The following is a 13349-nucleotide window of genomic DNA, read 5'->3' as shown; positions in this document are numbered from 1 at the left end:
CAAATAAGATGTATGCTAAAAACCGGAGCAAACGGAGATGGTTAAGTGGTCCCGAACCGAGGCACACGGCCAACGGCTTCGAAAAACCGGGAACCGGACTCCACACGGGCAAAAATGGCCTACGACCACGAAACGTAGCCTACGGCCACTGAGAGATGATCTGTGAGACCTCTCCCTCCCTTCGGGAAGAGAAACAGAGAAAACCGAGCCTGGTTCGCAAGCCGAGGTAAGGCGTGAAAGAGTCCGAAAGTCCGAAGGCAAGGCTCGCAGCCAAGACTCCGCGACTTCTGAACGAGCACGATATGCAACATCACCAAGCGCTCAATCGGTGACGTCTGAGTCTTAAGGTCGGTCAAAAATGGGGTGTCTACAGTTGCCCCTCTTTGACAGAACTCGAAAGTCATAAGTGACGGGAGTGAATGTCAAATCCCAGAGACGACCCATTTTTGACAAGGCCGAAGACTTAGACAAACAGGCGAGATAAACAGAGATGCGCTCGCGGGCATGCCCGTAGGCAGGGGCAAAATGCAACTGACAATGCAAGAAGCCGAAGGTAACTCAATGATCGTGTAAATGCAGCAAGCTGTAATGAAGCAAGTATTCGCAAATAGATGCGACAGTTTTAAGCAAGAATGCAAAGCAACGACTACATTTCATGCAGTTAGGAATGCAGAGAATTATTCAATTCTCGTCGCGTCTCACACGGAGAAGATACGATACCTGCGCGATTCGTCTGGTCGCACCAGCCTCAAATGAACCGTACATACAATATCGTGCCTGCAAAAGAAACTCAACAAGCACAACATATCTAACAGCATACGTTCAATGTGATATCGAATAGACAACCACGGTGTTGATAGAAAAGTGCATCGCAATGCGGGAAGAAATGCGCGTTTCGACGGGGGTGACTCGATCGCGGCCTCCGGTCCACCTTCCGGAGAGGTTGCAACCTGTTAAGAAGGATATACTTCGCTTTCGATGAGCAAACAATGAGACATGCATTGGAAGTTGAAGCTGAAGTTCCGGCGGAGCGATTTCGCGACAGAAAGTGCACTTCTCTTGTACTTTTTCAGGTCTCGGGGACTCCAATCCTCCCCAAAATTTGCAGGGACCTTGGAGGGCATGTGGGGAAAACCACCGGCCAGTTTTATTGGGAGAGGGAGGCCACCGACCATTTCTTGAAAAGTGAATGGCCGGCCTGCCAGAAAAAGTGGCCGGCCGGCCACTTTGCCAAATCCGGGGGCAATTTTGTCCTTTGTCTCTTTTCTATAAATACACTTATCCAAACACTTTGAGCTCATAAGTGCAGCTCCGAAATCCTCCTCTCTAGCTTCCCAAACCATTTTCTCCCTCAGATCTGGGCTCTATACGCGTTTTCCAACTCCCACGCAAGTTGTTTTCGCGAAATCTTTCAGTTTCAAGCACTTTGAACCGATTAAATTTTGGTTTCGGGGCTTCTTTTCTCATTTTCGCCACTTAAGGTGAGTTTGTCTCAATATTTGGAAGATTTTCTCGGGAGTTGACTTTTGTTGACTTTTTCATTTCCCGAGAGTTGACTTTTGTTGACTTTTTCCAATTTTGGCTCATTTTTGCTCATTGTTGCCCCTTTTGTAGATTTCTCGAAATGGCGGGTCAATTTCCCCACGGCGGAGGTTCTCTAGGAGCCGAAGGCGAGCCTGACATCATGTCTCTGCCTCCGAGGGTTCGCCCCTTCATACCCGAGAGGTATGACGCACCAGTACACGTTCTTCCGCGGGCTGTTTTTTATCATTTCACTGACTTTGACGAGCGAGCACCCGGGGATCTCCTTCTGCGGGAGCCAGAGTATCATCTCTCCTTTGAGGCACGAGAGGTATTTACTTCATTCCTACCTTTTCTGTAACGTATTACGAATTTTTCTTGCATTCTGCTTGCATTCTGAACACACGGTTTTATCACTTGAATTCCTGAGCACTCAGCCCATAAATTAATTGTGAACACACGGCACACATCGGTTGAGGGTTGAACATGCAGCCCAACACACTGATTTTCTGAACACACAGCCCAAATTGATGGTGAACACGCAGCACACACTGATTGAGATTTGAACACGCAGCCCAAACACTGATTTTCTGAACACACAGCCCAAATTGATAGTGAACACGCAGCACACACTGATTGAGATTTGAACACGCAGCCCAAACACTGATTTTTTGAACACACAGCCCAAATTGATGGTGAACACGCAGCACACACTAATTGAGAGTTAAACACGCAGCCCAAAACATTTGATTTTCTGAACACACAGCCCAAATTGATTTTCTGAACACACAACCCAGACTGATTGAGAGTTGAACACGCAGCCCAAACACTAATTTTCTGAGCACACGGCCCAAATTGATTTTCTGAACACACAGCCCAGACTGATTGAGAGTTTGAACACGCAGCCCAAAACATTAATTTTCTGAACACACAGCTCAAATTGATTTTCTGAGCACACAGCCCAGACTGATTGAGAGTTGAACACACAGCCCAAATGCTAATTTTCTGAACACGCAGCCCAAATTGATTTTCTAAACACACAGCCCAGACTGATTGAGAGTTTGAACATGCAGCCCAAAACATTAATTTTCTGAACACACAGCTCAAATTGATTTTCTGAACACACAGCCCAGACTGATTGAGAGTTGAACACACAGCCCAAACACTAATTTTCTGAACACACAGCCCAAATTGATTTTCTGAACACACAGCCCAGATTGAAGGTGAACACACAGCACACACTGATTGAGATTTGAACACGCAGCCCAAAACATTGATTTTCTGAACACACAGCCCAAATTGATTTTCTGAACACACAGCCCAAATTGATGGTGAACACGCAGCACACACTAATTGATTGTGAACACACGGCACACATCGGTTGAGGGTTGAACACGCAGCCCAACACACTGATTTTTCTTTGCACGCAGCTTAAATTGATGGTGAACACGCAGCACACACTGATTGAGATTTGAACACGCAGCCCAAACACTAATTTTCTGAACACACAGCCCAAATTGATTTTCTGAACACACAGCCCAGATTGAAGGTGAACACGCAGCACACACTAATTGATTGTGAACACACAGCACACATCAGTTGAGGGTTGAACACGCAGCCCAACACACTGATTTTGCTTTGCACGCAGCCTATTCATTTTATTCGCACGCAGCTTTATTCATTTTATGCTGAAACATGTGTTCATTCTGAATACAGGTGACTTCTCGCACCGTGCGGGGGTATGGCTCTACCGCGGCGAGAGACTGGTATGCTGAGCTCCCGGAGGTCGTTCGGGATTTGGTCGACTTGACGGGGTTTGGGCCCTTCTGTGCTGGGCTATCTCGTTGTCCTGCCAGGAGGACGCTGATGGTCGCCCTGGTGGAGAGATGGTGGGACACCACCAACTCCTTCCATTTCTCTGCCACTGGGGACATGACTATGACCCCTTTTGACTTCGCTGTATTGACCGGCCTTGATGTGGGAGGCTGGGCGATCCCATATGATGAGGACATGGGCGAGTGGGAGGCCGCTTGGATATATCTGCTGGGGGCTCACCCGCCTGTTGACAGAGCTTCGGGGAGAGTCCGATATACCTGGTTCTCTTCCCATTTTCGACGGGTGGAGATGGAGCCCAGGACTCCTGAGGAGGCAGCACAGTGTGCCCGCCGCTTTTTGATGTTCCTCTTCGGGACCACTCTGTTTGCTGATAGAGGGAACACTGTTGGGCTTTATCTGCTGAGTGCCTTGGTGGACCTGTCACAGGTCAGGCGGTATGACTGCGGTGGTGCCGGCTTGGCCACCCTTTATTGCTACATGAGTGCGACCTCACGCGGACGGGGGGACTTACTTGGCGGCTATTGGAGAGCCTGGGAGGTACTTTCTGCCCTTTTACATTTCTGCTCCTCATTACCTGCACATCGCACACACGGTGCACTTTATACTCTGTACCGTGCATTTTGCCCTCAGCATTTCACATTCTGCTTTGTTTTCTACAGTTGTGGGTCTATGTATATTTCCCGACATTGGCCCCGGAGTTGATGGTAGCGGGACCTCTCATGACCCCGTACTCACTTGTGTTTGAAGGCCAGCACCGGCCAAGACCTCGGGAGTCTCTCCTTTACCTGCGACAGTATTTCGACACGGTGCGCTCATCGGAGGTACTTCAGAACTCTTAGTTCTTTCTGTTTTCATCTTTGTTTTGTCCTGTACATCTTCGATTTCTGCTTGGTTTATGCACCTGTTATCTGCAGATTACATGGCAGCCGTAGGCGCCCTTAGGTGAGCGTCTCCGATTCCAGTTTGCCGGAGGGTGGGGTGCCTTCCGGTATAGGCTCCTGTTCGAAGGGCCGGTTGGTAGGGCCTTCTTTTTGGGGGAGCGTTTCTTGCGTCAGGTCTGGGGGTACACTTCTCGGGACCCTCCCTCAGCACCCCCAGTCGACATGCGGATTGCTGATGTACTCATTTCCCGGGATGTCATTAATGCTATGTTGGGTACTGATGCTTTGCTACATCTTGAGGAGGGGGATTACGCTACTTACCATCATACATACCTGATGCCCCCATTGACGGGAGTTCGCACTCCGATGATGAGGCCTACTGGTATGCCATCTTCGAGCCAGGCCCGGGCTCAGGCTGCAGACGCCCCTTCCACCAGCAGGGCTGGTACATCTAGAGGTGGGGGTGGATCGGTTCCCCCGATTCCTCCGACTTTTCCTCATCCTGGGTGGCCAGACATGCCGACTGAGCTGATGGGGTGGCAGTATGGGACTACCTCTCCGATTCCGATCCCGATAGAGCCTCCGATGCCCGGTCATCGATATGTCAAAGACCGCGACTCGCCACCGGTATGTTTTACAGCTTTGATTCATTACTCAGATACTTGGATGTTCATTCATTTACTAATACCCTTGCCTTTGCATCTGCAGCCCCCTGTTGAGTATATGGATCAGGTGCTCGAGATGGTAGCCTCTCTTGAGGGGATGGTCCTGCGGAGGGAGGCACAGTTGTCTATCATGGGCTTCCAGGTACCCTTTAGTTTTCTGGCATTTATCATACTTCTGATGACATGCTAATTTCTACTGCATTGATAGGCTACTTGTGTAGAGCACATCTGACACACACCCCACTTGTACACTGTGTTTACATGCACCCACTTTATGTAGTTTTTGCTTGTATCTGCATCTGATGTACATATTTAGACTGATGTATTTAATTTGAACTCTTTGTTCTCAGACGCCTCCGGTATATGCTCAGCCGCAGGCCGGGCCACCTGGGCCTTCTCGGGGAGCTGGGCCATCTGGGCCCTTTCATGGAGCTGGGCCATCCAGGCCTTTTCACGGAGCTGGGCCATCTAGGCCTTTCCGAGGAGCTGGGCCATCTAGGCCTTTTCGAGGGGAGGGGCCATCTCGTAGACACAGAGCACATATTGTGGAGGAGGAGCCTGGTGAGGATGAGGAGGAGGAGGTTGCAGACCGTCAGTCGGAGACATCTGCTGATGGAGAGGACGGCTCCGGCCTTGGTTCCGGGAGTGGAGGCGAGGCTGAGGGGGATCCCGAGGATGACGGCTCCGATTCAGATGATGGCGATAGCGATGGTGGCGGAGAGTCTATTCCACAGAAGAGGACGAAGAGGGCCTCTTATTACTGCTCTTGAGAGCACAGATGCGGTTGTTTCCTGTTTTATATATCTTTTTGCTAGTAGCTGTAGCACATTGTACATTATCGGGCAGTTTTATTCTCTATAAAACTTGTGCCTTAGTCTGTAAAATGTTGTAACAAGCGAGGCATGATGGGATGAAACAGTTTTTGAAAAAAGTATTGTATTTTAGACATTTAGCATCATATCGCATCATTCTGCATCATAATGAGATCGAATGGAAATGTGTATCGTGCATTTTGCCCAGTCAGGTAGTGAACCGACACAACAACTTGACTTTCTAAGATATTACAAAACCTTAGCAAGTTTACAACTCGATAAACAAAACACAATAATGTTGACAACTCGATAAACAAGACTCAACCAAAAAGGCTTAAACAAAGAGTAATAACTCAAAAACACGAAACACGACAGCTCGACAAACAACTCGATAAGCAAAACGACAACTCGATAAACAAAACAACAACTCGATAAACAAAACTTAACAAAACGAAGTGTACTTCGGACGATCTGGACAACGGAACGCATCCAAAACAGAGGGAAATAGAGGCCTTCGACACATCCGTTGCATGGAAATGCTTGAAACTTTCCCTCGGAGGGTAAAACGATGCTGAAGACACACATTGGAACATGGCCGGCCACTTTTGGGAGCCGGCCGGCCAGATTTAGGGGGTCACCGGCCACTTTTGAAACAAGAAATGGCCGGCCTGCCAGAAAAGATGGCCGGTCGGCCACTTAACTTAGCAACCGCTCAATTTTTGACACTTGTCCCCCTCAATAGTGTCTTTTCCTCTTTAAAAGCCTTAGCTCCGTGTTTTGATTCAATTCATCTTAGTTTTGCACAAAAATGGAGGCGTTTCTCGTTGAAAATCTCACAGCTTGGCTTGCTTCTCTAGATGGCTCGGAAAAGTTGAACTTCCGGGGTTTTGGCTTCAATGCACTATTCACGCTGAGCCGCACCCCGCTACATCTCCCTTTTCTCCATGCCGCGGCGAGGTTTTGGAACCCAATGACGCATGTCTTTAGCTTCGGCGGTCAAGAAGTATGTCCAACTTTTGAAGACTTTCAAGTTTTGATGGAGTCTGAATGTCATGAAGAGGTCTTGCCCCAATTCCGCTTTGGCCACGCCCAAGCTTTAGGGCGGATGTGTGGACTCATCGCGCATGATGCTCGGCCTCTGATCTGCAATGGGGAACTGGATATCCTTGGTTTGATTCATCGCTTTTCTGACGCTGGTGACCACAGCAACCATTATTGGCAAGGTTTCCGGCAACACGCCCTTTGCTTGTGCCTGCTGTCTCACTTTCTGCTTTCCCCGGGCTTTGGCGGGTTTAGTATTCGTCTGATTGAAGTTGCTCAAGGCTTGAAAAAAGGAAAGAGATGCATTGCCATAACCCTGGCCGAGACACTGATGGGCTTGGATTCTATCTATCGCCGGGAGACGACTAGATTTGCTGGGAGTCCACTGCTGCTGCAGGTAATATTTCCCACCCAATCTTACATATGTATTTGCTTACATCACTCGGCCCTCAGGCTCGGTTTTTCTCACAAAAACCCTTTTCTCACTTTTCTCTCACCGTACATCTCTCTATTCTTTATTCTCTCATTTTTCATCCCTCCCCAGGTATGGTTAATGGACAAATTGTAGGCTGTGGACTCTTGCCCGGCCTACTCAGCTCGAGGCTATTTCTTTCGACAGCGCCTAGTCGACGCCCCTGATGAAAAATGGTAGTTTGACTGGATGTGCAATTTGTTCGCAGATCGCATTGCTTGGCGTTGTCCTTGGCTCAATCTCCCGGCAATGAGCTATAGCATGTCCTGGCTGATCGGGATCCAGTTGATTGGTCTAACCCACTGTGTGTTCTACTTTCCGTTCCGGTTCCTGCGCCAGTTCGGTCATGATCAGATTTGCCCACCAGAGGGGATTGAGTACCCGGCTGCTTTCCCGGTCCGAGGTGCACAGCTTGCCCAATATACCACAGCATGGAGGACTAGAGAGCTCCTGGCTCTTGCTCCCACTTTCAATTGCACTTTGTCTGATGAATGCTTGGATTGGCTCAACGAGGAGGCATAGGTTGGGCCTAGCATGGCGTCAGAGGCTTCTACCAGCTCTGGAAGGGGGTGCAGGGACACTTGACTTGACTATGCCCCGGATTTATTGCTTTATTAGTACTTTTAAGTTTTCTTTATGAATGTAATAAAAAGCAACTTCAATTGTATGCAAGAGCAGGAGAACTCTGTTTTGAAATCAATGAAATTGAAGGTTGTGGTACTGAAAAGTTTTCGCTTTGGTCCAAAAATGGTCTTAGTTGTAAAGAGATTAATTTGAACAAAGTCAACTTTTATTAAAACTTTTCAAAACCATTTTCGATATGGATCAGAACTGGACACGCCTAAGATCTGTCACTGAGATGCACAACCCCAGATCCCTGCAACTGGAAAGTTGCCCCTAGTTTGAAGAGTACCGCGGCACTGCATGGTGACGGAAAGTTGCCCCTAGTCTGAATAGCGCTGCACCGTCGTGGCAACGGAAAGTTGCCCCTAGTCTGAATAGCACTGCACCGGAGATCACGATAAATGCTAATGGATAAAGATGACCGAGATGGTAAAAAATGGACAAAGTTGATCGGGGAAAAGTTTATGGCTGAACTTCAGGGTGAAGTTGCCTACGTATCCCAAAGATGGGAATCAAGCCTTACGTAGTTCAGGCTTAGGTTCACTCGGGTATTTTCACTCTCCTTTTACGCTCTAACTTTTGCCAAGGTCGCCCTTTGCGGGTTTTCAACCTTGCGAGCCCAGTTTTTATATTTTCTAATTTTTTGTGCTCTAACTTTTGCCTAGGTCGCCCTTTCGGGTTTTCGGCCTAGCGAGCCTCTCAGGGGTAATATTTCTTCAACTTGTCCATGTTGATCGGTTGGGAGAACTCTAGGCCATCTAGATCCATCAGAACCACAGCTCCACCTGAACAGATAGCTTTGATGATGTAGGGACCAGTCCAATTGGGTTTGAACTTGCCCCTTAGGTCGTGGATGGGAGCTCGGTTGTCCTTGAGCACCAAATCTCCTTCCTTTAGATTCCTGGACTTAACTTTGAAAGCCCGGGCAATCCTACGCTGATAGCCTTGAACATGGTATAGCGCTTTCAGTCTTCTCTCGTCAAAAAGCATGAGTTCCTCAAATCTGCTCTGCTGCCAATCTGCCTCGGCTATTTGACACTCAGCCAATACTCGTAATGACGGAACCTCAATCTCGATGGGGAGAACGACCTCCATCCTATAAACCAATGAATACGGAGTTGCTCCGGTAGAAGTTCTGATTGAAGTCCTGTAGCCCCACAAAGCAAATGGCAGCTTATCTGGCCAATCCCGGTAGGTTTCCACCATCTTCTGTAGTATGTGTTTGATATTCTTGTTGGCCGCCTCAACCGCTCCGTTGGTTTATGGCCGGTATGTGGATGACTTATGAAAAGCCACATTGTATTTTTCCAACAAGTCTATCACTTCCTTCTTGAAGTGGGAACCATTATCTGAAACGATCTCGTTCGGGACCCCATAGCGACAAATGATGTTGTTTCTGATAAACTTTGCAATGTGTGACGCCTTCAACACCGCATACGATTGGGCCTCGACCCACTTCGTGAAATAATCTATCGCAACCAGGATGAACTCATGCCCATTCGACCCCTTCGGAGTGACAGCCCCGATCACATCGATTCCCCATACTGAAAACGGCCATGGCGAAGTCATGTTGTACAGCTTCGACGGCGGGATGTTCATGCGGTTTGCATGAATCTGACACTTATGGCATCGCCGAACAAAACTAATACAATCCTCCTCCATGGTGGACCAGTAGTAACCCTGTCTGAGGATCTTCCGTGCTAGCATTACTCCGTTCATATGTGCACCGCATTCTCCTCCATGGATGGCCTCCATCCGGCGCTTCGATTCCTCGGCTTCAACACACAGCTTGTGCATTCCCAGATGACCTCTCTTATATAGTTTATCCCCACAGATGATGAACTGAACGGCCATTCTTCTGATTGCCCTTTTATCCTTGGCATTTACCCCTGGCGGATATGCTTCCTTTTCCAAGAAATTCCAAATGTCATAATACCAGGGGTTTTCGTCCTGAACCTCATCTATAGCAGCGATCGACTCATAGGCTGGCGCAAATTTCTGGTCAATGACAACTGGGCGCATCCGGATTCTAAACGGGATGTCTATCATGGAAGATAGAGTTACTAAAGAATCTGCGAACTTATTGTTCTCTCTTGGAAGATGAGCAAAGTTTAACTTTTCAAACCGAGGGATTAATAAGTCCAAGGTCTGGTGGTACATCATCATATTTTCTTCTTTGACTTTCCAGTCTCCGTTTGCTTGAGATACAACAAGGTTTGAATCCCCGATGACGTCCAACCGTCTTGCCCCTAGTTCTAGGGCCGCTTCTAGACCGGCAATGCATGCCTCATATTCTGCTTCATTGTTCGAGACTTTGAACCGGAGTTTGAAGGCTAGAGGGATACGGGAATTGTCGGGTGCTATCAGAAACACTCCTATCACATACCCGTACTGATTTGACGCTCCATCAAAGTACATCGTCCAATATTCGTCGTCGATGTGCAAAATGGCTTCATCTGGGAATAAGTACTCAACTGCTTCACCTCCTTCGACTGGATGATCGGCCAAGAACTCTGCCACTGCTCTTCCTTTGACTGACTTGCGTGTCACATATTTCAGATCGAATTCGGAGAGCAACAGCAGCCAACGAGCTAGCCTACCCGTAAATGCCGGTTTCTCGAAAAGGTATTTGATGGGATCCAGTCATGAAACCAACATTACAGAGTGAGCTAACAAGTAGTGCCGCAGCTTCCTGGTAGCCTATACCAAAGCTAAGCAAGCCTTCTCGAGCGGAGTGTAGCGGGTCTCGTAGTCCAACATCTTCTTGCTTAGATAGTAGATGGCCCTCTCTACCTTATCCTCTGATTCTTGTGCGAGCATGCAGCCCATTGTAGTCTCAGTCACTGAAAGGTACAATATCAACGGTTTCCCCGGCTCTGGTGGCGACAACACGGGCGGATTCTGTAAATATTTCTTGATCTGTTCAAAAGCAACTTGGCATCGGCCGTCGCATTTGAATTTCTTGCCTTTCTTCAAGAGACCAAAAAGTAGTTCACAAGTCAAGGTTAATTTTGAGATAAACCGTCTTATGAATTGCACTTTACCCAGAAAGCCTCGCACCTCCTTTTCAGTCCTTGGTGGTGGCATTTCTAAGATGGCCTTGATTTTGGAAGGGTCGACCTCGATGCCCCTTTGTGTAATCAGAAACCCCAGCATTTTTCCCGCTGTAACACCGAACGTACACTTCTGAGGATTTAGCCGCAACCGAAATTCCCTGATCCTTTGAAAGAACTTTTGCAAGGCGGTGTAGTGGCCCTCTCTTTCCTTGGACTTGACAATCATGTCGTCCACGTACACCTCAACCTCTTTGTGGATCATGTCGTGCAATATTGTGGTCGCGGCCCGTTGATAAGTAACTCCGGCATTCTTCAACCCAAACGGCATTACTCTGTAGCAGTATGTTCCCCACGGGATGGTGAATGCAGTCTTTTCTCTGTCTTCTGGTGCCATCACTATCTGATTGTATCCTGAGAAGCCATCCATGAATGAGAGCAAAGCATGCCCTGCTGTGAAATCTACCAACTCATCAATATGCGGTAAGGGAAAGTCATCCTTCGGACTAGCTCTGTTCAAATCCCTGAAATCCACGCATACCCGGATCCTACCATCTTTCTTTGGCACTGGAACGATGTTGGCCAACCAAGTCGGGTATTCGGATACCAGCAGGAAGCCTGCATCAATTTGCTTGGTGACCTCTTCTTTAATCTTGAGAGCCCAGTCGGGGCGGATCCTTCTGAGTTTCTGCTTGACAGGTCGGGCCTCGGGGTCAAGGGGGATCCGGTGCTGTACAATCTCAGGATCGATCCCAGGCATGTCTTCGTAGGACCACGCGAAAACATCTTTGAAATCTTTTAGTAAAGCAACTAAGCGCTCGCGTTCCTCCGAAGACAGCGTGGACCCGATCTGGACTAGCCGCGGGTCCTCCTTAGTACCAATATTCACGGTAATGATTTCATCCATTAAGGGTTTGACAAATCTCTCCTGCTCCTGCTCAATTAAACGTTGCAAAACCGGAGGAATTTCGTTCTCGTCGTTTTTATCAAAATTTTGAAAGTCTGAGTTTATGCAATAAATTAAGGGCACAGAAAAGTACTCAGAAACCACAGTTACTTGATTCTCATTAAGCACATCCAAATCGTCCGAATTCTCGGTTACAACAGACTCAAATGAGAAAGAAAAAGACGACCTGGACACAACTGTGGCATCCGGGTTATCGTCCCCAGGATTACCAGACTCAGACTCAATCGAGCTGGAACCTGATTCCGACTCACAGGACTCGGTGGAATCAGATTCCGGCTCACTACCTGACCCGGTGTTGCTGGACAAAAATCCCTCCTCGTACTGCCAAGTGAGAGAGGGTGCGATAGATGCATCCAAAATAGCCGCTGGAAGGCCCGCAACCGTTTCATCCCCAATCATGGAAACCGAGGAGTTATCCCCCAAGCACTTTTGGTCGATCGAAGGATCTGAAAGTAGACATGCCAGCGCTACCCCCATCTCAAGTTCGATGCTCTCGGAATCCACTGCCTTACACTGCCTAACCTCAGCTGATGGGTCTGTCTGCTCTTCGGCAACATCATCCCCGGGTAGCTGCAAGTCGAAGAAGATCTCGAAGCCAGGCACGCGCTTCCTCTCTGCGTTCAGCCATGGCTCTGGGAAGCCACAGAATGGAAAGTCTTTCCCCTCCTGGACGAAGCGTCCGTTTAGGGTACCCCGAATGGGCCGATGCATTAACTCAAAAGGCTTCCCAGCCTTCTTTGCTCTGGCTCTTCTGGCCAACTCTTTACCCTTCCTCACCCAGTCCTCTTTGGTGGGCAGATAACCCAGGCCAAAGGTGTGAGGGTTGTGTGGCACTTCAGCCAATGCTGCGACGCCTTTCCGGCCGCTTTTTCCCAATCCCATTCCGGGGATGTGTTGTAACTTGTTCATGAGGTAGACGGATTGAGCACTGACGTACACCCCTCATTCACAGCCATAATATTCTGTACCACTCGAGCCTCAGCCAAAGTGAACCCTGATAAAAACACATCCTCAGTGCCATGCTCGATTTCCAAGACTGGTGTAGACACTTCCGGTGGCGGATGGATTGATGAATTCCTGAAGACAATAGCCACCCCCTTCCCGTGAGGATACTTCAGCATCTGATGTAAAGTGGAAGAGACTGCCCTGACCTGGTGCAACCACGGTCGCCCCAAAAGTAGGTTGAAGGTTGCAGGAACGTCCAAGACATGGAATTCAATGTTGTGTTGTCCGGGACCAACCTGGGTCTGAATTTTGACAGTCCCCATCACTTCCCTGCTAGTATTATCGTATGCTCTGATCACCTGAGTAGTTGGGACGAAGTCCGCGGGCTTTAACCCGATTGCATATGCTGTTCTGGCTGGGCAGACATTGATGGCGGACCCGGTATCAATAAGTACCACCGGTATCCACTTGTCTCTACATTCCACGGAAATGTAGAGGGATTTGTTGTGATTTGTGCCCTTAGGCGGTAGTT

The 13349-nt window shown here is 48.4% G+C and overlaps 1 protein-coding gene across 1 annotated transcript; it reads left to right on the top strand.

Moving 5' to 3' along the window:
* Positions 1-3241: 3241 nt before the first annotated feature.
* On the top strand, positions 3242-4388 carry LOC145790357 (protein MAINTENANCE OF MERISTEMS-like). Its single transcript, XM_082868095.1, has 3 exons — positions 3242-3894; positions 4017-4178; positions 4272-4388. Exons 1-3 carry the CDS (start codon positions 3388-3390, stop codon positions 4287-4289), a joined length of 687 nt encoding a protein of 228 aa, XP_082724221.1. The 5' UTR covers positions 3242-3387; the 3' UTR covers positions 4290-4388.
* The last annotated feature ends 8961 nt before the right edge of the window (positions 4389-13349 follow it).

This window comes from Camellia sinensis, chromosome 5 (genome assembly GCF_055761805.1).
Source record: "Camellia sinensis isolate YWXY chromosome 5, ASM5576180v1, whole genome shotgun sequence".
Lineage (NCBI taxonomy): Eukaryota > Viridiplantae > Streptophyta > Magnoliopsida > Ericales > Theaceae > Camellia > Camellia sinensis.
Note: the sequence above shows the minus strand (reverse complement) of the source record. Positions and strands in the feature narration are given on the sequence as shown.

What these genes read in the sequence shown, in the direction of transcription:
- LOC145790357 (XM_082868095.1), top strand. Translation starts at nt 3,388, where the DNA reads ATGGTCGCCCTGGTGGAGAGATGGTGGGACACCACCAACTCCTTCCAT. An exon ending in GCTATTGGAGAGCCTGGGAG is followed by an intron (nt 3,895 to 4,016) that starts GTACTTTCTGCC and finishes TGTTTTCTACAG; the next exon opens with TTGTGGGTCTATGTATATTT.